Source organism: Macrotis lagotis, chromosome X, assembly GCF_037893015.1.
Source record: "Macrotis lagotis isolate mMagLag1 chromosome X, bilby.v1.9.chrom.fasta, whole genome shotgun sequence".
NCBI classification, from domain to species: domain Eukaryota; kingdom Metazoa; phylum Chordata; class Mammalia; order Peramelemorphia; family Peramelidae; genus Macrotis; species Macrotis lagotis.
In genome coordinates, this window is record NC_133666.1 from 555551930 (window position 1) to 555576958 (window position 25029).

Here is a 25029-nt window from a genome sequence, read left to right on the forward strand (position 1 = left end):
CATATTTCTATATTCAAATGAGTAGGTATGTTATTGCCCTCTTTGAGGCAATTCCTATGAGAGTAAGGTTAAAAAAAAGACAATCTTTAAAAGCATCAATGTACTTACCAAATATCAATTTTGAGACCATTGGAAACAAGGAATTGTATAGTATCCACATGACCACAAAGGTGAAGGGCTGTGTTTCCTTGATAATCTGTAGCCAGGAGATCAGCACCAAATTTGTGCAACAATTGGCAGATATCTACATTTCCTCGGGCTGCAGCAAGGTGAAGACCTGTTCGGCCTCTGCTATCTCGAATGTTTGGATCAAAGCCACTTTCTAAAAGCCTCTTGGAATAGTTAAAATCTCCATCAATACAAGCCTGAAGCAGAGGCACATTTGTTTGCGAAGAATCATTTACAAAAACATAGGACATTGCTCTGACTGGGTAGAGGTGATAGGTCACCTGCAATTAAAAATGAAGCAGGTGAGGCTTGCCAAGTTGAACTAAGTTAAAGCAGTCAGATATTTTTTAGTTTCACTTCTTCCTTTGTTTATAATTTATAATTTTATCAAGAAAAAACACAGAAAACTAGTATACATTTTTTAGTACTTAATAAAATAACATTTTCAACATCTCCATTCACAAAATTAGAACCATTAAGGTCTGCTTTCAGTTACCACCACAAAGACTGACTAAAAAGTGACCATTTTAAAGCAACATTCAAGATGTCAAATGTCTGTGACATGAGATTAAATTTATTTTAATTATTAAATTTTTAAATTTGCAAGATGGGAAAGGTCACCTTCAAAACTCAAAGAGCTACCTTGTGAAACTCCATCATTACTAACACTGAACAGCAGCTCTTATTTAATGGAATAAGAATCTAATGGGATTTCCTCTCATTTATCTATTCCTTATTTACATTTGAACTACTTTTTATAATAAAAAGAATGACTATCCCAAAGATAAGAGGGCAGCATTCAAAAGACTGAAGAAATTCATACATTTGGTGTTAAAGCTGGGTTCTCCAGACAGCTAGGTGGTGCAGTGGATAGAGCACAGGCCCTGGAGTCAGGAGTGCCTGAGTTCAAATCCGGCCTCAGACACTTAATAATTACCTAGCTGTGTGGCCTTGGGCAAGCCACTTAACCCCATTTGCCTTGCAAAAACCTTAAAAAAAAAAAAAACCTGGGTTCTCAAAGAAGACCAGTAACATCATTATAACTAGAAAAGTGCTTTGATATCTAAATTCAAATATATAAAAAAGGGACATAGGATTCTGAGCTGCTTGGAACCCTGGAGAACACATAGTCCAGCACCTTCGTTTTATAGCTGAGAAAACTGTGGTCTTCTAAGCCACAATGATAATAAGTAGCAGAGCTATAATTCAAATCTGGGTCCAGTATGCCTTCCACTAAACCTTGAAAAAGAAAGCAGATTAGATCCCTGAAGAGAATTTTGAGGGAATCATTTCAATATTTCCTGGTTGTATATGTCAACGAATAATTTAATAAATTTAATAAATTAATTAATTTATTTATGTCAATGAATTAATTTAATAAATAAATTAATTGATTTAATTAATTAATTTAATAAATTACTAAGAAAAGTATAGGAGCTATTAGAAGGAGAAAAAAAAGATCCATCCACCTAGAATTGTTTGGTTATGATTTTGCCCACAAGTGGAAGTATGGGAGAGAAATCTTGACATTCTCTCCAACTCTATAATTCTTTTTTTTTTAGTTCTCCCCCACACACACACACAAGGCAAATGGGGTTAAGTGGCTTGCCCAAAGCCACACAGCTAGGTAATAATTAAGTGTCTGAGGCTGGATTTGAACTCGGGTACTCCTGACTCCAGGGCCGGTGCTCTATCCACTGTGCCACCTAGCCACCCCTCAACTCTATAATTCTTAATTGTAATCTTTTTTTATAAGAAATATCAGTAAAGTTGTGGATAGTGCTGTCTTCCTAACCACCACTGATGAACATAATGTGCTTTCAGCTGAGATTACATTTCTGGTACTTTACAAACATAATTCTGAATTACATCATTAGACCACACTGCTTCTCAGCATGACCTCTTCGACTTCACTAAATTCAGTGCTATTTTTATGTCTTTGGTTATTTTCTTCATTCCAACTTTTTTATACAAGCATGCCATTTACTTAAAGTGTGAAATAAATGCAAGTCATACTGATCTGTTTATAAAGCAGTGATTTGAATAGCTTTTATGCTACACCAAGTTTATTTAAAAGATCAGAGTTACACTCAAAAGGAACAGGCTGCTCCAAAGAAACAGAATAAAGATGCACTGGAAGGGACCTAGTCATTAAATGGATCCAATATCTTCATTTGTACAGGGGAAGAAACAGAGGCCCAAAGAGGTTATATTCCCAAGGAATAGAGGGAGTACTGGCATGAGAACCTAATAGCAATTCTTGATCCCTGATCTAGTGCTCTTTCTATTCTGCCATGTGTAAAACCAAGGGGGAAAATTTAATTTGATATTCTGCTGTTTTATTCCCTAATTACTGAAAGTAAAATATTCAAGAATCTATTGTTCTATATACTTTTTTTGTGAGTTGAAATGAGGACATAGCAATATAAGGATACTCATCCCAATCTAATGCAATTTGACAGGTATTTACTATGTGTAAGACAATACACAGACAAAACAACCCAACAATTGCTCCTTCTACAGCAGGGTGACCACTTGTAAAGAGATAACAGATAAATGTAACCCTGATAATATGAGGAGCAAGAGAGAACCAATATTTAGGGGATCAGGAAAGGCTCGCTATCGGGGTCATTCCTGAAGTAAGCTTGAAGGAGACTAGGAATTCTGAGATGAAAGTAGAGCATTGTCAAGTGTGTCTCAATGAGGCAATATGTGCTGTAAAAGCATACCAAGGGGTAAAGAAGGATAAACAATTGGCATTTCTATTTGAAATGCAGTAAGAATTCTTGTGGTTTACAGACTGGGAGTCTACTGACTATTGGCTCACTTGAATGAAAAAGGTTTTTTTTGGTCTGTTTTGCAAACAGAATAAATGTATTTAAAACATATCTTATGTGTATCTTTTTGCACTTGAGAACTTCTAATTTTATTCCTAAGTCTAATAGACTCAAAGATAAGATAATATTTCATCTCACTTATGGAACTGAATAATTCCTAAAGTAAAGTCACAATTTATTTCATGTTTCAAGTATTAGAAGAAAGTCAATAATATAAAATACTCACGTGTATGCAAGAAAATGAGGTCTTTCAGTGGTGACTGCGTAGTCAATCTGAATTGTTAATATTGTTATTAACAAAATGTCCAGTAGTATGACAGTTCAGATCTATAATAAACAGACAACTCATTTAGAAGAAAATAAATATGATATTCTAGTACATCCAGGCAATTTGATGAGGCCTATGGGAATTTTCCAGAAAGTCTATGGGTGAAACATGATTATAAAATTAGTACATAGAGCTAACCAACATGCAGGAAAAGCACTAGAAAAAAAGGGTGATATGAATTGGGAAGAGGGTTCAATAAACTATTATTCTGTTATGCACAATTGGAAAAATGTTGACTAAAAGATGAACCAAAAATATGGGCCATTAGGAAAAGTACAAGCAGTCCCCAACGTACAAGTTCCAAAAGATCATCTGTTAAGTCAGTTGTTTGGATCTCCAAATGCATTTTCCCAAAGAAACAGTGTTTCCCACAAAAGCTTATTTAACCCATAATATAACTAGAATACTTGAAAATAAAAAAATTGATTTAAATAATTTCTAAAATCTAGTCAAGTGCTTCAAAGCATGCAAGTGCCTCAGAATGAAATCCAAAGCTCATTTTCACCATCTAACACCAGATCTGTTAGCTTGGTTCTCCAACCAAATTTAACTCTTGCTTGGAACCTCTACTCCAAACCAATCTGTATATAACCTTATGCTTGTTTGAACTTTGGCTTGGACCACTGAATTACAGTGGTCACTCCAGTGATTATCTGGGGGGAAAACTGTGGAAGGGGAGGTATCTCAGTTTAACTCAATTTTATTTTCTCTGGAAGTTAGGAAGGTTGAAAAGGATAGTGATGGACTGAATTGAACATAGCAAAATTAAAAATGAATCAAAAACAACGCCCCCCCAAAAAAATCAGTGGGGCAAAATAACCAGTCTGGAGTACAGTTTTCTGAATAGGCTTAGCTATTCTGGTGGAGATGGACAAATTTAGTGCTGTCTACATGAAGGAAATGCTAAGGAAAAGAGATCAACCATAATGTAGAAGGAAAGGAAATGAAAGACAATGTCATACATGCCTAAAAGCTGATGGTCAAAATGACTATCTTTTACCCTGTCTTGGTTAAAAATTAATGGGGGGGGGGAGAGGAAGCGGGGTGGCTAGTTGGCATAGTGGATAGAGCACCAGCCCTAAAGTTTGGAAGACCTGAGTTCAAATCCAGCTTCAGACACTTAATAATTGCCTGGGCAAGTCATTTAACCCCATTGCCTTGTAAAAACAAACAAACAAAAATTAACCCTGGGTAAGTGTTTCTATATTCTACAAGACCTCTTACTATAATTATGTTCAAATTATGTAGAAAATGGATTGTTATTTTACGAAATTTTATTTGTATGTATAGACCTTCAATCAACTAAAGAATTTGTTAAATACTTCCAGCATTTCAGGAACTGTGCTATGTGACAGGGAGACAAAGACAGAATGAAACAGTAGCTAGTCTCAAGAATTTATAGGGAAAGACACACATATATATACAAAAATATTTGCAAAATAAAATAAAAACTATTGGGAGAAACACTATGGAGAAGAGCTTGTTCTGAATTTTGAAAGAAACAGAGACTTCTCAGAGGCAAAAATGAGGCAGGATTATATTCGATACATAAGGTGCTTCCCCCAACCCTATTACCTTTATTTATTTTGCATGTATTTTTGAACATATTGCTTTATGTACATATTACCTCTTTGAGACTTGAGTGGAAAAGAGAATCATAAGGAGAGGTAAAAGAATTACCTAACTATAATGAGGGTACAATTGAAATTGGGTTGTGTACATTTGTAGTGGATTCAGACATGAGTCTTAATGTCTCTAGCTCTGTTCAGCAGCAAGTAGGTACAATGAAGTTAGATGGTGAGAATAATTCAGGACTGGGGTTTGGCAAAGTATGAGAGTTCTGTGAGAAGAGGAGGGGGCAAGGGATTTGAGAGTAATGGGATTATTTCACTGGTAAACATGAAGTGAAGCCTGAAAAAGGAAGAAAATGAAACCAGAGCAGAAGTGATATCCTGGTAGATAGTAAAGAGTAAAGGAATTAGAAGCTATGATGAGGAAAAAGAACAGGCTTAGGAAGAGTGAGACATAACGAGATAGAGATTAAGGTCAGATAAAGAAATTTCAGAATTCTTAATCATGGAATAGTAACACTTATGGGTGACTGAGATCAAACCTGCAATCATCCCTGTTTATGGCTATGAAAGAATAGATCATAGGAGTAAGGGAAGACTGAGGTCCCAAGACTATTCTCGAAAGATCTAAAAAAAAAAAATTACAAACTATTAACTACTATATTTAAGGAAATCAAAACAACCCTGAAGTTTCATCTCATATCCAGAAAAATAGTAAAAGTGACAAAAGCTAGGAATAGTTCATGTTGGAAAGGTTGAATAAAGACAGGCACAATAGTGCTTTATTAGTGAAGCTAAGAATTATTCCAGCTGTTGTGGAAAGTAATTTGCAGTTTTTCAAGTTAAGTGAATAAAATATTTATGCCCTTCCATAGCTAGATATATATAAGCAAAGTTACTGACAAAAAGAAATGCTATATTCAACAAAATATTTAGAGCAGCACTTTTTTGCAGTAGCAAAGAAATGGAAACAAAGAAGATGCTTGTCAATTAGGGAATAGCTAAAAAGAAATTATGATAGATAAATAATAACAATATAAAACATGATGAATTTGATGAATTCAAGAGAAGCCTGGAAATCAGATATGAACTGATGCAATGTAAAATTAGGGAAACAATATACACAACTACAACAATAAAAATAGAAAAACTACCATAAAATAATTTTAACTGAATGTTTCAAAATTATAAAAACTAAACTTGTCCCCAGAAATGAGAAATAAGAAGATATCACTCTCCAGCCTTTATGGATGAAGGGATCCATGGGTATAGACTATCATATATACTTTTGATTTTTTTTTCAATCAATTAACCAGGTTTGCCAAAATTTTGTTCTTTCCCCCCATAATTCTTTGCTAAACTGGTCATACCCTTTGACCCAACAGTACCAATACTAGGCCTATTTCCAGAAGAAATCATAAAATATGGGGAAAAGTCTCACATGTTCAAAAATATTTATAGCAACTCTTTTTTGTAGTGTCAAAGAATTGGAGATTGAAAGGATGCCCATCAATTGGGGAATAGCTGAACAAATTACAGCACATGAATATTATGAAGTACTATTGTTCTATAAGAAATCATGAGTGGTCAGACTTCAGAGAAGTATGGCAAGAATTACATAAACAGATGCTGAGCAAAGGGAGCAGAACCAAGAGAACATTGTACAATGTAACAATACTATGAATTGATTAACTATGATGCATGCAGCTACTATCAGCAGTTAAGAGATCAAGGACCAGGGCGGCTAGGTGGCCCAGTGGATACAGCATTGGCCCTGGAGTCAGGAGTACTGTAGTTCAAATCCAACCTCAGACACTCAATAATTACCTAGTTGTGTGGCCTTGGGCAAGCCTCTTAGCCCCATGGGCTTGCAAAAACTTAAAGCAAACAAAGAGATCAAGGACATCTGTTATGGACGATGCCATTCACATCCCGGGGAAAAAAGCCCCATGGAATCAGAATATGTGTTCTTTAAAAAAAAAAAAACCTGTTTTTTCTTCCTCTCTCATGGTTTCCTTTCTTTCCCTTTAGTTCTAATTCCTCTTATACAAAATTTACTATGTAAATATGTCAAACACAAATGTACATGAACCACTTTTACCAGAGTTTGCTGCCAAGAAGGGGGGGGAGGGAAGGGAGGGAGGGTGGAAAATATGTAACTTATAACTTTGCAAATGGATGAATGTTGAAAAAAAACTACTAGGAGTAGATGAGATCCTTTCCACTTATAAAGCTGATTCTATTATCCTACATATCTATAGACATAGTTGTAGACTGTGTGAGATAAGAGGCTAGATTGTATTGGCCCCAGTAGGAATCCTGAAACCTTTCTTTAAAATTATGTTTAGTTCCCTGATCTCAGTTTGTTCTCTGGTCTTGTATCCTTTTTTCTCAGAGTTAAAATTAAGTATGTGCAATTACATGGCCTCCTGGTTCATTTAGCTAGTCTCATTTTTGGACATGCTAAGATAGAATTGATTTGTATAACTACAGATATCCTATAGGATGTTGAAAATATATGACTAGGTTTGAATTCACCCACGTGTTTGTGGTTCTTATCATTAGTAAAGCAAGTCAAGAAGTTATTAGGTAGGGCAGCTAGGTGGCGCAGTGAATAGCATGCCAGCTCTGGAGTCAGGAAGACTTGAGTTCAAAACCAGCCTCAGACACTTAATAATTATCTGTGTGAACTTGGGCAAGTCACTTAACCCCACTGCCTAGCAATACAAACAAACAAATAAGTTATTAGATACTCTGCTTTTGACAGAGAGAACTCTAACAGTTGTCTGGATAATCAAAGTCCTTCATAATGACTCTATCCTGCCTCTATGTCAAACACCTCCTATTTCCTTTTTCTGTTTGGAAGTGAAATCACTTCCATTTATCATTTGATCTTCATTCAGATACTCTCATATATCCCCACTGGTTATTGTCTTTCCTCATATGATTAGATCATCTTAATGTACAATGATTACACACACACACACACACACACACACACACACACACTTATTTTGTTTCTTTTTATCTGAATAAGAAAGCAAAACTTTTGATGAAGTAATTCATATTATGATAAAGATGATTATAATATAATTAAACTAGACTATAATATAATATACATAAAAACATAACTAGACTATAATATGGTTTTAGAACTGTGTAGGTAGTCAATCTCTAAAAGCAGTTGTTAATGGTTCAATTTCAATATGGCAAGAAATCACCAGTTGAGTACCTCATAGATTTGTGTTTGGTCCTGGTTTATTTGTCATTTTGTCAATGAGATGGATAAATACTAAAGATATGCTCATCAAATTTGCTCACACAAAGCTGGGAAATATAACTAACATACTACATGTCAGGATTAAAAAAAAAAGTTTGACCTGCTAAGGCATTGGGTTAAATCTAATAAATGAAAAATTCAATAATAATAATATCTTATACTTGAGAAAATAAAAATTAATCTCACAATTTCAAGACAGGGGAGACGAGGTTGGATAGTAGGCATCCTGAATAAAGATACAGGGTATTGGCATGCTGCAAGCCCAATATGACTTACAAGTGTGATGTGGCAGCCAAAAAAGGTAATGAGATCTTGGGTTGTATTTAGATATATAGCTTGTAGAAATGGGGACATGATATTACTACACCTCTGATCCTGTCAACTTCATCAGACATACTGTGCTAAGTTCAATGCACCACAGTTTAAGAAAGACATTGATAAGCAAGAGTATTCAGAGGAACAGGATAGTGAAAACCTTGAGTCCATATTATAAGAAAATCAGTTAAAAAATAAGAGTGTGATAAGAGTGTGGATAAGAAAAGATGAGGGGGGGCGGAGTAAGGGAGTTATAATCATCTCCAAAGGCTGTCATGTGGAAGAGATATTCTATTTGACTCCAAAGGGCAGAACAAGGAGCAATGAGTGGGAGTTGCAAAGAGGCAAATTTAGAACTGATGTCAGGAAAAATTTCCTAACACAAGCTATCCAAAAATTGAATGGGTTGCCTCTAGAGATGATGAACTTTTCTCTCCCTGGAGGTCTTCAAATAGAAGCTATATGATCTATTGTCTGATATATTAATGTAGGATTTTTTTGTATGGTTTAGGTTAAATAGGTGCTGAGGTGCCTTCCAACTCTTTTTTTTTTTTTTTTTGGTTTTTGCAAGGCAAATGGGGTTAAGTGGCTTGCCCAAGGCCACACAGCTAGGTAATTATTAAGTGTCTGAGACCGAATTTGAACCCAGGTACTCCTGACTTCAGGGCCGGTGCTTTATCCACTGCGCCACCTAGCCCCCCCAACTCTTAAATTTTGTGATATTATCATTATTATTATCACCATCAAAAATTAGATTTAAAATTTGCAAAACATTTTATACATATATTAGTTTTTTTACATTTTTACTAACAAGCTATTATTATCTCTTTTTTGCTGATATTAAGAAACTAGAACTCAAAACAATTAAATGACTTATCCAGAAACAGTAACAAAATATATCATTGAGCCCTGATAGTAGATGAGTTCACTGAGTATATGAGTATACAGGTCAAAAAGGGAGAAGAGTAAAGTCTTAAGAAATGCCCACAGTTAGAAAGCAGGTGCATTGCTGCCCTAGGTAGAGCTGTGAATTGGTACAATCATTCTGGAAAGTAATTTAGAATTATACTGAATGCATTTTATACTAAAATGCATAAAATCTGACTCATAATATTACTATTACTAGGCCTATAACCAAGGAGATCAAACAAAAAAGACCCATATCGACAAAAGTATTGTTATTCTTTTCTGGTTGCAAAGAACTGGAAACAAAATAAATGGCTGAACATTACGGTAAATGAATGCATTGGAACTATAAAAGAAATGTGTTAAAAGAAATGAAGAACAGTTATATGCCCTAAAAAAATGAAGAAAGAGACTAGGTTTCAGAGAAACTTGGGAAGTCTTTTATGAACTGATACAAAGTCAAGTGAATAGAGCAAGAAAAACAATTTACATCATAATAGCAATAGCATAAAAACAAATAATTTTTAAAGATTTAAGTATTCTGATCAATCATCATGCCAGAGGATCAATGATGAAGAATGTTATATCTCCTCACTGAAAGGTGATAGAAGAATATGAAGAATGAGACACATTTTTTAAATATAGTCAAATGGGAATTTTTTTTACTTGACTATTTTTATTTGTTGTAAATGTTTTTTTCTTTTCAAAGAAAAAAGTAAAAAGGAATGCTTGATAATTTAAAAAAATTTTTTTTTAGTTTTTTTTGCAAGGCAATGGGATTAAGTGGCTTGCCCAAGGCCACACGGCTAGGTAATTATTAAGTGCCTGAGGCTGGATTTGAACTCAGGTACTCCTGACTCCAAGGCCGGTGCTCTAACCACTGCACCACCTAGCCGCCCCTAAAATTAATTTTTAAAAATGTCCACAGTCAGAAATAACAGAATCACTTATTTAGAAGAGGAAAGGATGTTAAATGCAAAACTAGCTGAAGGCCTTCATTCTGTAGATGAGGAAACTAAGACCTAGAAAAGTCAAATTATTTCCCTCAAATCAAAAAAGTAGTTAGCAGTAGACCCTCTTCTAATGCTAAAGCTAGTACTTTCAGTTCCTGTATGTCACTGTTTACCTTAAGAAGCTGAATCCCTGGTATTTTGGGGTTGTCTTCCTACAAGTACCAACCAGACTCAAATCTGTTTAGTTTCCAAGATCAGCTAAAATGAGGAATGCTCAGGGGAGTATAGTCATAAACAATACCTTGGGGAGAGAATTTTGAGTGAATAGAAAAAAAGACTAAGACACTAAGAAGTCAGTGCAAAGGAAGTGGGGAATATGTAGAAAGAACCATGATAGAACCAGTCCTAAGACAAAAGAAAAATGAGCTTTAAGAAATGGAGATTAGGGGGTGGCTAGGTGATGCAGTGGATAAAGCCCTGGAGTCAGGAGTACCTGGGTTCAAATCCGGTCTCAGACACTTAATAACTACCTAGCTGTGTGGCCTTGGGTAAGCCACTTAACTCCATTTGCCTTGCAAAAGCCTAAAAAAAAAAATAGAGATTGATACAGAAGGCTGAATACATATAAAAGAAAGAAGCCATCTTATTTTTAGCATAAGAAAACCAGGAGTTTTGGTTCACTATACAGTACATACCCATAAGCAAAGAATTATACAGTATGAGATAACTGATATGTCACAGGGCTATGGAAAGAAAACAATGCAGTCTTATAGTTAATATGCAGAATTATGCTGATTTGTATGCCTTTAGGGTTCTTGTAAAATCTACAAGAAGTCTAATGTACAGAATAAGAAACACATATTTATACTTTCATAAGATTTTAATTGATGAGATATCCTTTAGATATCATGTATAATTAAGTTAACATTCCCAAAGATAAGATTGCTAATAACAATGGTGTTTTTATTTAATCTGACTATTCTCAGTGAATTTTCACCAAGGAATAATTAGATGCAGAAAGAGCTTATTTTGCTTTGTCATTAGGCATCAATAATCATTAAACTCTACCTATCTCTTCAACTCAAACATTCCAACCAATATTAATGGAAAAATCCACAACATGTTCAATTAAACTACCTAGAAAAACAAATAATTCACATTTACAAAGCACTTTAAAGTTTACAAATGTTCTTTATTTCTTCATATTAAATCTCAGAGGTAATACAAGTATCTCTATTTTACAGGTGGGGAAACTGAGGCATGAACCATTTAAGTCAGAGGTATCAAATTCTGGACTGAAACAAATTAAAATATAACTGAAATATTAAACAAAATAAAATACAACAGGACATGGATAATATTAATGTGGTTTTCAAAGTCAATATGTACACATAATACTTATATGAATATATTAGTATACATGCATATGAGTATACATGTGAATGTATATATGATGATGTTTGTCCTTCATTCTTGAAGAAGATCATCAGGGAGATGATGCTGTGACATGCATATGAATTGAATTTGAGTCTGCTTCACTTTCCCCTCTGGAGTCATCTGGATTCAGCAGCCAGATATGGATCAGAACACCTGGAGATGACCCTGAATAAGAGGCAATCAGGGTTAAGTGACTTGCCCAAGGTCAAACAACTAATAAGTGTAGAGTGACTGAGGCCAAATTGGAATTCAGATCCTCCTGACTCCAGGGTCTGTACGATCTAGCTGTAGTATCTACATACACACACACACACACACACACACACACACATATATATAATGCCTCTTTTATGTAGTCTTCCCCTTATTGGAATGCAAGTTCTTTAAGGACAGGGACAGTTTTATTTTTTGTTTATATTAGTAGACTTCTGACCTCCTTGGATTCCTTTAAGTCTCCCACCTAAAATTCCACCTTTTCCTGGAAGTCTTCTCTAACCCCTCTAAATTCTCATGCCTTTCTTCTTTTAAATATTTCATATTTCGGGGCAGCTAGGTGGCACAATAGATAGAGCACTGGCCCTGGAGTCAGAAGGACCTGAGTTCAAATCTAGCTTCAGACACTTAATAATTACCTGTGTGATTTTGGGCAAGTCACTTAATCCCACTGCCTTGCAAAAATAAATAAATATATTTATTTGCATGTTGTCTCCCTCTTAGATTATAAAGCTCCTTGAAATCAGGGACCATCTTTTGCCTCCTTTTGTATTCCCCAGTACTTAGTACATTTGACTGGCACATAGCAAATCTTTCCTAAATGCTTATTGCCTAAAGCCTGTGGATAAAAGGACCTTGGAAATAAACTCTAAACAAGATGTTATCTTGGGGTCTATATACTTTTAAAAAATTGATTAACTATATTTCAGTATAATTGGTTTTATTCATAATCCTACATATTTTATGTATTTAAAAGCACTATTCTGAGATGATTGGCTTCACTAGAGACTGACAAAGGGATTCATGATACAAAAAAGAATAAGAATTCCTGCTCTAAACTAGATTGTGATAAGGTTTCAGATTTTTAACCTTATAGAATAATCCATCCAGGTTGAAAGCAAACATTCTGAATATGTCCTATGACTTCATATATTTTCAATTATTTTCTGAGGAAATTTGGTGCTGTTAAGCACATCAGGAAAAAAAGCAATTTACCAGAAAAATTCTTCTGAATTTAATCCCCTATAATCAAGAAGAGGTAATATATCTTTCACAAAGTAAATCTGGGGGAGCAAACCAACCTTGTATACTTAAGATTTTTATTTTTCCTTTTCATGAAAATTTACATTTGAGAGTATTTCCAACATTTTGATAAATTTTTAGTGTTTAGTATTTTTGACTTAGCAAATGTTTGTCTCTTGTACAGTTTTCAGTTTTGAGTAATTCTTCAACACCCAGACTTCACCAGTTCAGCAAGGAATCCAACTTGAATCAATCAAATCTGAATCAGAAAATTCTTTGAAAAGCTTTTAAAGTATACATTGTAAATAAAGCTAAACTAATAAAGTATTGCTCACTAGAGATCATTAGGGGAAGGGGACAGAAAAGAATGATTTATAATGACAGTCACAGATTGGACATTAGCTGTATGAACACAGGCAAATTAACATCTCTGAGTTTGCTTCTTCATTTGTAAAATGAGGCATATATTTGTACTATACTACCTCCACAGAAACAGGTCACTTATATAAGAGAGCATTTTAAAATTTATAAAGTACTTTCTTCACAATAACTCTATGAGGCAAGTAGTATAAGCTTTCTTATCCTTTTACAGATGAGGAAACTGAAGGTCTTAAAGTTTAAATTGTCCAGTGATACAACCTAATAGTATCAGAAAATGTGATTTGAACTCAAGTGTCTTGATTCCATGTCACTCTACTACACATGCTACTCTACAATGTTGTTTCTGAATATTGCTGTAAAGCATCCACTAGATAATAGATGTAGCACTTTATACCCTAAAATGTCCTATATATCAAGGAAAGATACTATTATGTAAATGTTTGTAAAGCATCTAAAAATACTTTTAAAAGTTTGACCTCATAATTATTTTAAATATTTTTTTTTTAGGCTTTTGCAAGGCAAATGGGCTTAAGTGGCTTGCCCAAGGCCACACAGCTAGGTAATTATTAAGTGTCTGAGACCGGATTTGAACCCAGGTACTCCTGACTCCAAGGCTGGTGCTCTATCCACTACGCCACCTAGCGGCCCCCTATTTTAAATATTTCTTCAGCAATTACAATGACACCGTTTCTGACTAAGCCTGTGTATTATATATATATATAGAAGCAGAAAGGCCCAGGCCAGTACAAGTCTTAAGTATTGAGATTTTATGATATTAAGAAAAATTCCTTCAGCATTTTTCAGATACTTATTGCAACTGATTTATTCAATGAAGACATTTAAAACTACTCACAAATATTTGGTATCATCTCTGTTTTACAAGAAGTTACTAAATTCCTGGAATTTTTTTAGTTCAAGGGGCTTTTTTTGTTTTTCTTTTACATTTCCAAGTGTATCTTAATAAGCAAAGATTTTTTTAGCAATATTTATAACCTAAGAAATAGTGAAGATCACTGAATTTTTTAAAAAATAACTTACAGATTGAATTTACCTCATCTTCTTCCTTCTTGGGAAACTTTTTCCCCCTCTAACTAAGCTACTGGCTTTTTAGTTGTTTAATAAACTAAGTATTTTCCAGTCACATTAAGAGTCGATTTGTGTGGCTTAATGATGCCACCCTGTGGCCTTCCTGTGTTCAAGCTCATCTGCAGAAAATAGTACTTTGCTAAATTGCAGGTCTGAGATCTGATCAGTCTGGGTCCAAAACAAACAACCTATTCTCCTTTTTTATTCAAAGTGACTTTTATCTCCATAATTTTCTTTTTTTTTGCTTGATAAGCAGCTTTATTCTAATTGGCTTTACATTCCCTTAAAAAAAGTCACATCCTAGAATAAAACAGTATAAATTAACACTGCATATATATATATATCATTATTTACTCTTTTTGATATTTGATCATTTATAAAGCTTTTTTAGTTTTTTGCTTGCAAATGGGGTTAAGTGGCTTGGCCAAGGCCACACAGCTAGTTAATTATTGAGTGTCTGAGGTCACATTTGAATCCAGGTACTCCTGACTCCAGGGCCGGTGCTTTATCTGCTGCACCACCTAGCCGCCCCAATCTTTTCTAATATTAAAGTTCTACAAAGAAACTTGCAAAAATACAATTCTTTTCATTTAGCATTTATTTTTTCACAAGACTGATTACAGAACTTAAAGATATAATGTCTTGTAGTTCAAGTGGAATAGTATATTCCCTGATACCAGGGGGGGTGGCTAGGTGGCATAGTGGATAGAGCACCGGCCCTGGAGTCAGGAGTACCTGGGTTCAAATCCGGCCTCAGACACTCAATAATTACCTAGCTGTGTGCTCTTGGGCAAGCCACTTAACCTCACTGCCTTGCAAAAACTTTAAAAAAAAAAGTATTGACTTGTGGTGGGATAAGTGAATCATTCAGTAGCACCTTGTTAAGCACTAATATGGTGAGACTGGGGGTTGCCTAAAGAGGAATGATCTTGTCAGGTCAGAAATAAAGTAAGTTAAAACTCCCATTCTGGTCAGTGGTGGGAACTGTCTTTGAGTGGCCATTGTCCTTCCATCCTAAGCTAAAGACAAAGAGAAGAAAAAAGTTTTGTATTATAAAGATATACAAAGGCATGAGATGACTGTCAGTCTGGGCATTTTTTCCCTCAGGCAGATGAATGCTTTGATTTAGAAAATTGATAAATTAATTAGAAAAATGGTTTCTGTCAGGTTTGTAATGTTGAGTGCAGTATCAGTATTTTTCTTCAATAATTATAAAAATGAATACAAAATAAATTCAGGGTAGCTGAGGAGGGAGGGTATTTGCAATAGGGATCAGAAAAGGTTTCATGTAAAAGGTGATGTTCAGCTATATCTTGGAGGAAAAGAGGATTCTGTAAAAGGGAGCATATTTCCTTCTGTTTTTTTTTAATCTATGTCTCTCCGGTAGGACATGAGCTCTTTAAGAACAAGGGCATTTTTGAGAAATCCAGAGAACCCAAAGGACTTATTTTACAAGAGAGATCATAAGTAGAGAGAAAAAATTTGAATCCAAATCCATCTTACTCCAAACTCAATATTCTTTCCATTAAATCAACTTAACTGTTCAGTGAGCCCCTATGTTATTTCTACATTGCTGCTTTGTCATAGACGTTGACCAATGACCTTTCACTGCCACTAGATTACCACAGGAAAAAAAATGTCTAGTGAGAGAATCATATGGAGAAGACTCATCCTCAAGTTTTAATAACTATGTTTATTTAATCTTCAGTGATTATTTTCCACAAAATCTTACCAATGAATAGGTGCAGCTTTACATTTTCACCTATAATTGTTTGGAAGTATTTGCAGAACTAAAATTTCATTTACCATTTATTTCTCAAAATCTTTAAAGTACTGTACTACATTTCATTTGTAATAGTAATAGTTCACCTATACCATTTCTAAAACTATATTATAAAGTGGCAGTCATCCAAACTGTCTGATACTGACTAAGAAATAAAGTGGAATAGATTGTGTACAAAAGAAACAGTAGTGAATGATTATAATAATCTACTATTTGATAAATTCGAAGACTTAAGCTTCTGGAATAACTCACTATTTGAGAAAAACTGCTGGAAAAGCTGGAAAATAATATGGCAAAACTAGGCATAGACCAACATCTCACAGCCTATACTAAGATAATGTCAAAATGGGTACAGGATTTAGACGTAAAAGGTGATACCATAAACCAACTAAAAGAAGGAATAGTTAATCTGTCAGATCTATGGAGGAGGAGGAAGAATTTATAACCAAACAAAAGATAGGGAACATTATAAAATGCAAAATGGATCATTTTGATTGCATTAAAGTCTTTGCACAAATAAAACCAATGCAAACAAGATGAGAGAGAATAAAGAAAAGCTGGAAAGTAATTTTCATAGTTAGATTTCTTATAAAGGACTCATTTCTAAAATATATAGAGAACTGAGTCAAATTTATAAGAATACAAGTCATTCCCCAAATGATAAATGGTCTAAGCATATGAACAGGCAGTTTTCAGATAAAGAAATCAAAGCTATCTATAGTCATATGAAAAATTGCTCTAAATCATTACTGATTAGAGAAATGAAAATTAAAACCACTCTGAGGTACCACCTCACACCTATCAAATTGGTTAAAATTATAAAAAAAAAAGTTCAATGCTAGAAGGGATGTGGGGAAACTGGGGCATACACTAATACCACTATTGGCCCAAAGGGTAATAAAACTGTGCATACCCTTTAATCCAGCAATAGCTCTACTAGATCTGTATCCCAAAGAGATCATAAAAAAGGGGGAAAGACCCACATGTACAAAAATATTTATAATGCTTTTCGTAAGTGGTAAAAAATTAGAAATTCTAGAAACTAGAAATTGAGGGGATGCCCATCAATTGACTGAACACGCTATGGTAAATGAATGTGATGGAGTACTGTTGTTCTATAAGAAATCAGGAGCAGTGGACTTCAGAAAAGCCTGGAAAGACCTGCATGAGTAAAAACCTGTTGAATGAGGTGAGTAGAATCAGAACATAGTATAAATTAACAGTTCGCCTCTACCACTAATTTACCTTGACCATTTGAACTCCACTTCTTTGAAACTTGTCACTCCTAGATACTGCTGTTTCTTCAAACTTTTAAATTGAAACTTACCCCCCAACAATTTCAATCACCTTATTTTTCACCTTTCCTTATTCCCTTGTATCTCAGAATCACAAAATCTTACAAATGCAAAGTCCAACTTATAAATGAATAAAAATTCCAATTTCAATAACATCATTTTTCCCTCAAAACCTCCCTCTTCAAACTTGCTGAGCCAGCAATGGTGCCTTTATTTTCCTCATTACCCAAATCCTAAATTTTGGGATCATCATTTGACTATTCTCTCCCAATATTGTTTTAGTGAGTAAGTTTTAACCATTTGTCCTTGAATCACACATTTTTTTCCCATTTGTTTTGGCATCTCCTTATTGTTGGCTCTTAATATCTCATCTTAGGACTTCTTGACCTTTAAACGCCTTCTGTGGCTCTATTGTCCATCTCTTTCAATCCATACTTTAAAGCTCTTAGATGAACTTTACCAAATATTCTAATTTCAACAGTACAGCACTCTGCTTATAAAAGCAATCAAATTTCCTTCTGGAGAGCAATTTGGAATTACACCCAAAGGGCAACAAAAATGTGCATACCCTTTGATCCAGCAATACCAATACTGGGTCTATACCCTGAAGAGATCAAGAAAAAAAGGGTAAAAACATCACTTGTACAAAAATATTCATAGAAGCCCTGTTTGTGGTGGCAAAGAATTGGAAACTGAATGAATGTCTATCAATTGGGGAATGGCTTAACAAACTGTGATATATATGTGTGTGTGTGTATGTGTGTGTATGATGGAACACTATTGTTCTATTAGAAACCAGGAGGGATGGGAATTCAGGAAAACCTGGAAGGATTTGCATGAACTGATGCTGAGTGAGATGAGCAGAACCAGAAGAACATTGTACACCCTAACAGCAACATAGGAGTGATGATCAACCTTAATGGACTTGCTCATACCAACAGGGCAACAATCAGGAACAATTATGGGGTATCTTCGATGGAGAATGCCATCTGTATCCTGAGAAAGAATTGTGGAGTTTTGAACAAAGACCAAAGACTATTACCTTTAATTTAAAAAAAAAGCTATCTTATGTAATTCTAATATATCTCATACTTTATATTTCTTCCTTAAGGATTTGATTTCTCTCTCTCTCATCACATTCAATTTAGATCAATACATACCATGGAAACAATGTAAAAACTAACAGACTACCTTCTATGGGGGGTGGGGGGGAGGGAAGTAAGGTTAGGGGAAAAATTATAAAATTCAAAATAATATCTTTCTTAAAAAAAGACATGATTCTCTACATTTCTAATCTACTCTCTGAATCTAAATTATTGGTATAATTTCTTGATAATTGATCATTTGACTAGCAACTTTAACAAAATTGTAGGATATAAAATAAACCCTCATAAATCCTCAACTTTTCCATATGTGACTAGCAAGGTAACAGCAGGAAGAGCTAGAAAGAGAAATCCCATTCAAAGTAACCTCAGAACCAGAAGAACATCGTACACCCTAACAGTAACATGCTCATTTCATCAGTGCAACAGTCACAATTTTAAGGTATCAGCGATGGAGAATACCATCTGTATCCAGAGAAAGAATTGTGGAGTGTAAACAAAGACCAAAGACTATTACCTTTAATTTTTTTTTTCAAGGCAATGGGGTTAAGTGGCTTGGTAATTAAGTGTCTGAGGTCCTATTTGAACCAAGGTACTCCTGACTCTAAGGCCGTTGCTCTATTCACTTAGCCACCTAGCTGCCCCCGATTACCTTTAATTTAAAAGAAAAACCTGTTATTATGTAATTTTGCTCTTCTATTTTTTTCCCTTAAGGATATGATTTCTCTATCATCACATTCAACTTAGATCAATGTAGAACATGGAAACAATGGCTGCCTCCTGTGGGGGGTGGGGGGGAAGCGAAATTGGGGTGGGGGGGTGGGGGGGAAGCGAAATTGGGGGGGTTGTAAAATTCAAAATAAATTAATTAATTTTTAAAAAAAGAAAGGTAAGTTTTTGTTCTCGAAGAGCTTACATTCTAAGGTGGGGGAGAAGAGAGAGAGGAAACACAAAAGGGAGATGAAAGGGAGAACAGAGGTGGTGAAGTCTGGAAGTAGTGAGAGCTAAAAGAAGTGTTAAAGATATGTACTTAAACAAGACCTGCTATGGGATAGGCATGGGACTAAGCATTTTACAATTATTATCTCAGTTGATCCTCACAACCCTGGGAGGTAGATTCTGTTATTACCACAATTTGATAGTTGAGGAAAGAGAGGCATACAGTGGATAAGTGACTTGCCCACAGGTCACACAGTAAACATATGAGGCTCATTTGAATTCAGGTCTTCCTGACTCCAACCCTGTGTTTTGCCCATTATTGCCCCACCTAACTGACTTCTCTAGAGTCAGAAGCAGAACCAGGAAGGGAATGAGAGGCCCAGGAAGAAACTCAAAGGCAAAGGCTTTTGCATGTTTTAGTGGGAATTCTTTTTTGGGCAGGAACTGAATTGCATCGATATTAAGGTTCCTTCCAACTTCAAAGTCATGTGAACTGCTTCCTCTAGCTCCTACCTAATATCCTTTCTGAGAAAAGTTTTCAAGTATGTCTCTTTCCCCACAGCTCCTGCCATTATCTCTCTCTCTCTCTCTCTGGAATACCTTTAAATCCTTTCTCAAGAGGGATAAGTGTATAAATCATATACTTAGGTTGAAGATATATTTTATAGGTACATTTGCCCAGCTATGAAGATATCAGTGAACCTTTATTGATATATTGGTATAATTATACAATGCTTTTCTTTCTTAAATAGAACTCAAGAGTCTGTTAATGAGTAATAAAAAAAAAGTGCTGATTTTCTATGCCTGTAGGATAAGAGAAGGAAGGAAGGAATCTAATGGAAAAATCCATTAGAAAATAGAAATTCCATCTCCTGAGAAAGAACTGATAGAGTCTGAATATAGATTGAAGCATATTTTTTAAGTGTATTTTTCTTGTTTGGTTGGAGAGTTTTTTGTGTTCATGGCTAATATGAAAAAGTTTTACATGACTATATCTATCTATCTATATAAAATCTATATCAAAGTGCTTGCCTTCTCAAAAAGGAGAGACCTCAGAGAGGTTGGGAGGGAATGTGAAACTCAAAAATTATTCAAAAAGAATGTTAAGGGGTAGGTGACGCAGTAGACAGAGCACCAGCCCTGGAGTCAGGAGTACCTGAGTTTAAATCCAGCCTCAAACACTTACTAATTGCCTAGCTGTGTGACCTTGGGCAAGTCACTTAACCCCATTGCCTTAAATAAGTAAAACTTAAAAAAAGTTAAAATAATTTTTAAATGTAATCAAGAAAAAAATAAAATGATAATATTCTTTAAAAAACAAAAAAGTTACCTAGAATGATCTGAAAAAATGATTTTTCTTTTGTAGCTTCTTTAGTTTTTAAAAAGTTTTTAATATTTCAATAGGGAAACTGGATTTATAATTCTTAAAGTGAAGAAGCAGAAATGGCAGCAGAAAACTTTATTCCATTCTTCCAAATGCTTTTCAGCCTGTTTTTGGAGACTAAAATGCTAAATTCTGTCTCCATCTATTGGATTAGAAACAAGGATGACTGAGAAAAACATAATTCATGGTAACCAAAAAATACTTAGGACACTAAGAAAAATGCCTAGAGAAGTGCTCTTCTACTCAACTCCTCTTTAACCAAGCCTCCTTTGGATTTATAAAATAGTACACACACCCCCCCCCATCTTCCAATATATATGCTTTGTATTACCAAAAGTAATTGAAAACATCTGAACCCACTACATGGTATCTATGAAAATAATTTTAATATATTTCCTAACAGTCCTGAAATTGGAAAAACAAGAACACAACAGACTACATGGTTTCAGGTATTTCTATACTCCAAAAGATCCCAAAACAAACAATTTTTTTTGAAAGGGATAAGCCTTCAAAACAGAAAACAACAGCTATGCTGCATTTCTTCATTTCATAATAAAAGAGTATATACCAAATGTTGGCAACCTTTGGAAAGTGGTGCCAAATTATACTTCAAACCCAGTGGCAGGGAACAGGGTGGTGATGATGGTGATTATTCACTGACATTCAACTGAAGAGAGGAGCAAAGAACATAATGATTCCTGTAAGCAGCACAGAAGAAAGTGGTGGCATTGACAATTTATATAAAAACCAGCCCATAGACCATTGGCTGCTGATTATCTGAAAATTCTTGGAAGAACAGAAGAGATGAGGAGGGACTGGAGGAAGGCAAATTCAATTCCCTAAGCATTTATGAAGTACCAATTGCATTCTAGACACTGTTGTTAGATAGTAAACAATCCCTGCCCTCAAGTTTATACTCAATTTTTACTCAATTAAGGGCAAATAACTTGCAGGTAGGACATTAAATACAAAATATAAAAAAATGAATTTCACCGGGTGAGGCATTAGCAGCTAGGAAGAAAAGGTTTCTTGTGGGAGGTGGCAATTAAAAAAAAAGAATGATTCTTATGTGGCAGAAATAAGAAGTCAGGAAACTCATGCTTGTCAAAACTCTTTGGTTTGAGTATCAGCTCTGAGATTCTAGTTGTAACATTCTGTGGTTATTACTTAACCTTTCAAAATCTCAGATTCTTCATCTGTCAATTAGAGATTAATTCTAATACTACATACATCTTAAAAGAAAACTGCAAAAAAGTCCTTCATAAACCAAAAAAGCACTATTTAATCTGATTTTTTATAGAAAATATGAAAATATCTGAATTCACAGAATTATTATAAGAAGATGAGTTGGGGCAACTAGGTGGCACAGTGGATAGAGCACCAGCCCTGGAGTCAGGAGAACTTGAGTTCAAATCCAGTCTCAGATACTTAATAATTACCTAGCTGTGTGGTCTTGGGCAAGCCACTTAATGCATTTTTGCCTTGCAAAAATCTACAAAAAAAAAAAAAAAACCCAAGCAGGTAGTCAAGAAACACCTGAAGCAAGGAAGGTGAAGTCAGAAAACTGACATATGGCATTGTTAGACAACAAAGAAATAAGAAACCAAAGTAACATCAAGGTTTCTTATATATACTTATATACTCTGCCATTTTCAAGTCAGGTGTAACCCAGAGGTTTCAGGGCAGAGGAACTTGGCTATTACGAAATGCATGGGGTTAAAGTTAAAAGCAGATCTTGATAAAGAAATGGTATTAAAAACCTGACCTAAGATTATTTAGGATACTACTCAAATGTCAACACTTTGCAAGGGATATAGTCAGTGTTTAATTTATCAAGTGACACAAAGTAGTGTCTCTTTGTAGTAGAAAGTTTTCTCTATTGGCTGGAGAGGTTGCTAATGTAATGTCTAAAATCACTTCTGGAGGAAAGAACATTAAGGTTGAGACTGAATAACAATATTCAGGTGACCAGAGCTCCTGTTAACCCAAATTTACCTTATTTAGTTAGTTATTTGTGCTCCTCGAGAAGCTTGAAATGTTATATTAGTATTGCAGAACTTCAGAACTGGAAAAAGACAATAGCTATCATATGGACCAGCATTTGTCAAATTGAGCTTCACTTGAAATCAATGGGGTTTCCCTTATAAAAGTGTGATGCTGGCAATATAAGTACTTAATTTAAATTATTGAATTAAAATTACATATAAAAATACCTGCTATATGAAACAATTTCAGAATGCAAATAGGCTTCATTTTGCCTGTTTTGCTTTAAGGTTTCCCTGATTTAAACTCCTTTTAACTCACAATATTCAATACTTTCACATTCAATAAGCAAATATTGCTTGTTGAATATAAAACATATATATGTGTATATATATATATATAAATACTCATACACATAAATAAATCCCAAGCCTTGTCCTAGGTATTAGGCATATAAACACTCCATACTCACAAGGAGCCCGCTTCTATCAAGAACAATGTTATATATATAACTGTATATAAAATAAAATATAAGGAGAATAAATACAAAGAAGTTAAACAAGGGCCAGCACTAGCACTTAGAGGGATCAGGGCAAGGCTTCACATAGAAAGTAGCACTGTAGTTGAATCTTGAAAGGAAAGAATAATTTTGTGAGATGGTGGTGATGAGGAAATGAATACCAGACATGAGGAACTGACAGTGCAATAGCATGGAAAAGGGAGATGGAATATCCTGTTTGAGAAAGAGAAAAAGTTAATTTGACTGGATTATAAAGTACTCTGATGGTCAGTAGCATGCAATGAAATTGAAAAGACAGTTAAAGAGGGAAGGTTATATTTTTATCCTCAAAATAAGGATTCTTAACCTGAGGTCTGTGAACTTTTAGACTATATTTTGATGACATATTTTAATATAGTTGGCTTCCTTTATAATCCAATGTATTTTATATATTTAAAAACATTATTCTCAGGAGGGATCTAGGTTTTACTAGATTGACCAAAGTGCCCAACACACACACACACACACATGAGTTTAGAGTTCCTGGATATTGGGATCTGCATTTTTTTAATTTTTTTTTTTGTTTAAGGCAGTGGGGTTAAATGATTTGCCCAAGGTGGCACAGCTAGGCAATTATTAAGTGTCTGAGTCCAAATTTGAACTCAGGTCCTCCTGACTCCAGGGCTAGTGCTCTATCCACTGTGCCACCTAGCTGCCTCCTGAGATCTGCATTTAAAGAAAATCTCTTTGGCAGCTCTGTAAAAGATGGATTATAGGGGAATAAAACATAAAGCAATTAAACAGTTGTCTGGGCAAGAGGTGATGAGGGCTTGGACTAAGGTGATGACTGTGTAGGCAGAGACAAGAGGTTCTGATGTGAGAAACATTTTGGACACAGAAATGGTAAGATGTGCCAAATAAATGAATGGATATGTGGAGTGAAAAGGAATGGAAAAACACTACAGACACTAAAAGAATGCTGGTGTCTTAAACAGAAACAGAGAAGTAATGGAGGAGGGGTGGTTTTGGTGAAAAGGACACAACTGAACAAATGAACAATACCAACAACTGGGGGATCAAGGAAGGTTTCATGGAGATGGCATCTGAACTGTCTTGAAAAAAGATTTGGATTCTGATGGGCTAAGAGATGGATGAAGAGGATGCCTATTTGAGGCATGAGAAGTATCTGAGAATATATTGATGTGGGAGGTGGAACACTAAGTTCTGAGAACAGAAAGCAGGACAATTTGGCTCGAACACAAAGTAATGGGGAAAAGTGTGAAATGAGGCTGAAAAAGTGGGTTGGAACCACATTGTAGAGCATAAAATGCTAGACTTAGTAGTTCACATTTTATTCTTCACACAAAAGGAATGTATTATGGTCTGAGCTGCACCTTAGGAAGAAGATTTCAGCTGCCCTGTGGAGAATCAATTAGAGGAGGTCAAGAATGGAGGTGGAGAGACCAATCAGAGGATTATCACAATAACAGGAGATGAGGGATTGAACTAGGCTAATAGCCTCATGAATAGTCAGGAGAGGGAATG

At 34.9% G+C, this 25029-nt stretch overlaps 1 protein-coding gene across 2 annotated transcripts in view; it reads right to left on the minus strand.

The window, feature by feature from the left end:
• The window catches only part of ANKRD46 (ankyrin repeat domain 46), a 36804-nt gene that overhangs the window by 10695 nt on the left and 1080 nt on the right, over nt 1-25029 (minus strand). For both annotated transcript variants that reach the window (XM_074200637.1, XM_074200636.1), the window contains exons 2-3: nt 3232-3332; nt 109-449 (exon numbers count right to left, since the gene is read on the minus strand). In XM_074200637.1, the coding sequence (XP_074056738.1) occupies nt 109-419 (311 nt within the window). In that variant the 5' untranslated portion in view covers nt 420-449; nt 3232-3332. The remainder of the gene's footprint in view (nt 1-108; nt 450-3231; nt 3333-25029) is intronic.